Source organism: Chrysochloris asiatica, unplaced genomic scaffold, assembly GCF_000296735.1.
Source record: "Chrysochloris asiatica unplaced genomic scaffold, ChrAsi1.0 scaffold00006, whole genome shotgun sequence".
NCBI lineage: Eukaryota > Metazoa > Chordata > Mammalia > Afrosoricida > Chrysochloridae > Chrysochloris > Chrysochloris asiatica.
Window position 1 is genome coordinate 20,955,073 of NW_006408524.1, and position 1,918 is coordinate 20,956,990.

At 45.1% G+C, this 1,918-nt stretch overlaps 1 protein-coding gene across 1 annotated transcript in view; it reads left to right on the forward strand.

Annotated features, from left to right (window-relative positions):
- NOD1 (nucleotide-binding oligomerization domain containing 1) overlaps positions 1-824 on the forward strand; it is a 31,521-nt gene extending 30,697 nt beyond the window's left edge. Inside the window, exon 11 of the mRNA XM_006832167.1 lies at positions 752-824. Within this exon, the coding sequence (XP_006832230.1) occupies positions 752-824 (73 nt within the window). The remainder of the gene's footprint in view (positions 1-751) is intronic.
- The last annotated feature ends 1,094 nt before the right edge of the window (positions 825-1,918 follow it).

Genomic DNA, 1,918 nt, shown 5'->3' on the forward strand with positions numbered 1-1,918 from the left:
TGTTGTCCTTGAAGAACTGCAAGAAGGCTGATGTGCCATAGGGTTCAAGCAATGTGGAAGAGAGGGGCAACAGGAGGCCAAGGAGGTAGGTAGAGATGGACCACAAAAGATCAGTGGGTCTTTTTAGTCTTTTTGGAAAATCACTGAAGGGTTTTAAGCTGGAGAGGGATGCTCAGATTTGAATTGTAAAAAGACCACTCTGGATTGAGAAGGTCAGAGTACCTGTGAAGAGTCCTACAGTGGTCCAGAGAAGAGGAAATGGGTACTCAGTCCAGGATGGTGGTGGCAAAGATGGTGGTGGCAAAAATGGCAGTGGCTCCTGAGAGAAATTCTAGGGAGTTTTAGGGTGAGTGGTGGCTCTATGCCCCTGAGTCAGTTCTGACTCATAGGGGGGGAAAATAGATGTGTGATAGATTGAATATCAGGATGAGAAAGAAGTGCCAAGTTTGACCCCAGGTTACAACTGACATGGTTAGATGAATGATGACCACTCACTGGGTTGAGAATCCTGAAGGCAGGTCACAGGGCTAGGGACCCTGGGGAGATGTGGTCACTTTAAGGTATGGTGAGACAGCCAGGTGAAGATGTCTGGTTGGTAATTAATTGGCTACACAGGAAAGAGGTCTTTGCATAGGGTTTATTCCTTAATTTCATTGTTGAGTGGCACCAGGGTGTGTAAAGAATCCATACTGGGAGAGCTGTACAAATCTTTACCATTTCATTTGTGTTCTTTGTTTCTCTGTTTCAACAGCCTAAATGGGAACTTGATAAACCCAGAAGAGGCCAAAGTGTTTGAAGATGAAAAGCGCATTATCTGTTTCTGAGCTCCTTGCCCTGGGAGTCTCTTTGGCAGAGATTTCATTCTGCCATCATCTCATTTTGGATGTCTTAAAGGGGTCTGCTGACATGGGACTGTAAAGCATCCACTGGCTGATGATGCACATTATCTTCCCCTGCAGAAGCCTGATGGGAAAACTCGCTAAGTAACTGCTGGAAGTTTTGCCAGAAAACAGTATCTCGTGAGCTGTTTTAGATGTTGTGAATATACTATAAAGACACTTTAATGCAGACCCACAATTATTTTTATCTGAAACTAAAAGAGTAAGACTTTGAGGAGGACAGAGGAGGCCAGTCTCCATTCATACAGAAGACCAATGGGATGAGTTGGTTACCAATGTCTTCATGGAGGATTTGAGGGCTTGGCATAAAGTTAGTGCCAAGCTTCTAGGGAAAACGATGCTCAACAAATGAGAATAGTTTTACCTGAACTGTTCCCATCCCCCTCCACGCTGCCACACAAGTTCCGCTATTCCTAATTCACACCTATAGATTGAGTTATGTACAGTGTGGGAATTTCGGTCACCCAATGTCTTGTGGAGAGTTGGTGCCAAGAAAAGTGCTTGTCATAAGCTGCCCTCTTGGCTGGTCTAAGAGAGAGGATGATGTCTTCATAGTGCTGACATTTTTGCATGATTGACCTCCTCTGGAAGGCCAAATACTACATAAAGGCCAAGGTGCCTTCCCCAGGAAGACGGAAACATCGATACCAACCTCCAAAAGGAGCAATGCACAGCTGACCTTTGAGGCCCTGGCATCCACATGGAAACCCCCCCACCCCCTTTTGTCCTTGAGTAGATGGGAGGGTCACTGAGTTAGAACTGAGCTGACTGAGAACCAGGCAAGCTGAGCATGTCAGTTAGACATCCACCACCTTAGGTGGATGCACAGTGTAGTGTGTGCAGAGGAGTTATTAACCAGATAACCAGTTATTTTCTTAATTAATTTCTTAATAAAATACCAAGAACACTCATTGTTTCTAATGGCCGCCTGAGTCTGAGATTTTTAAAAGGGACTCAATTTGATGATCACACTCTGATCTCTGAGCTCCATGCCCAGCTTCCTCTGCGAGGTACTCACT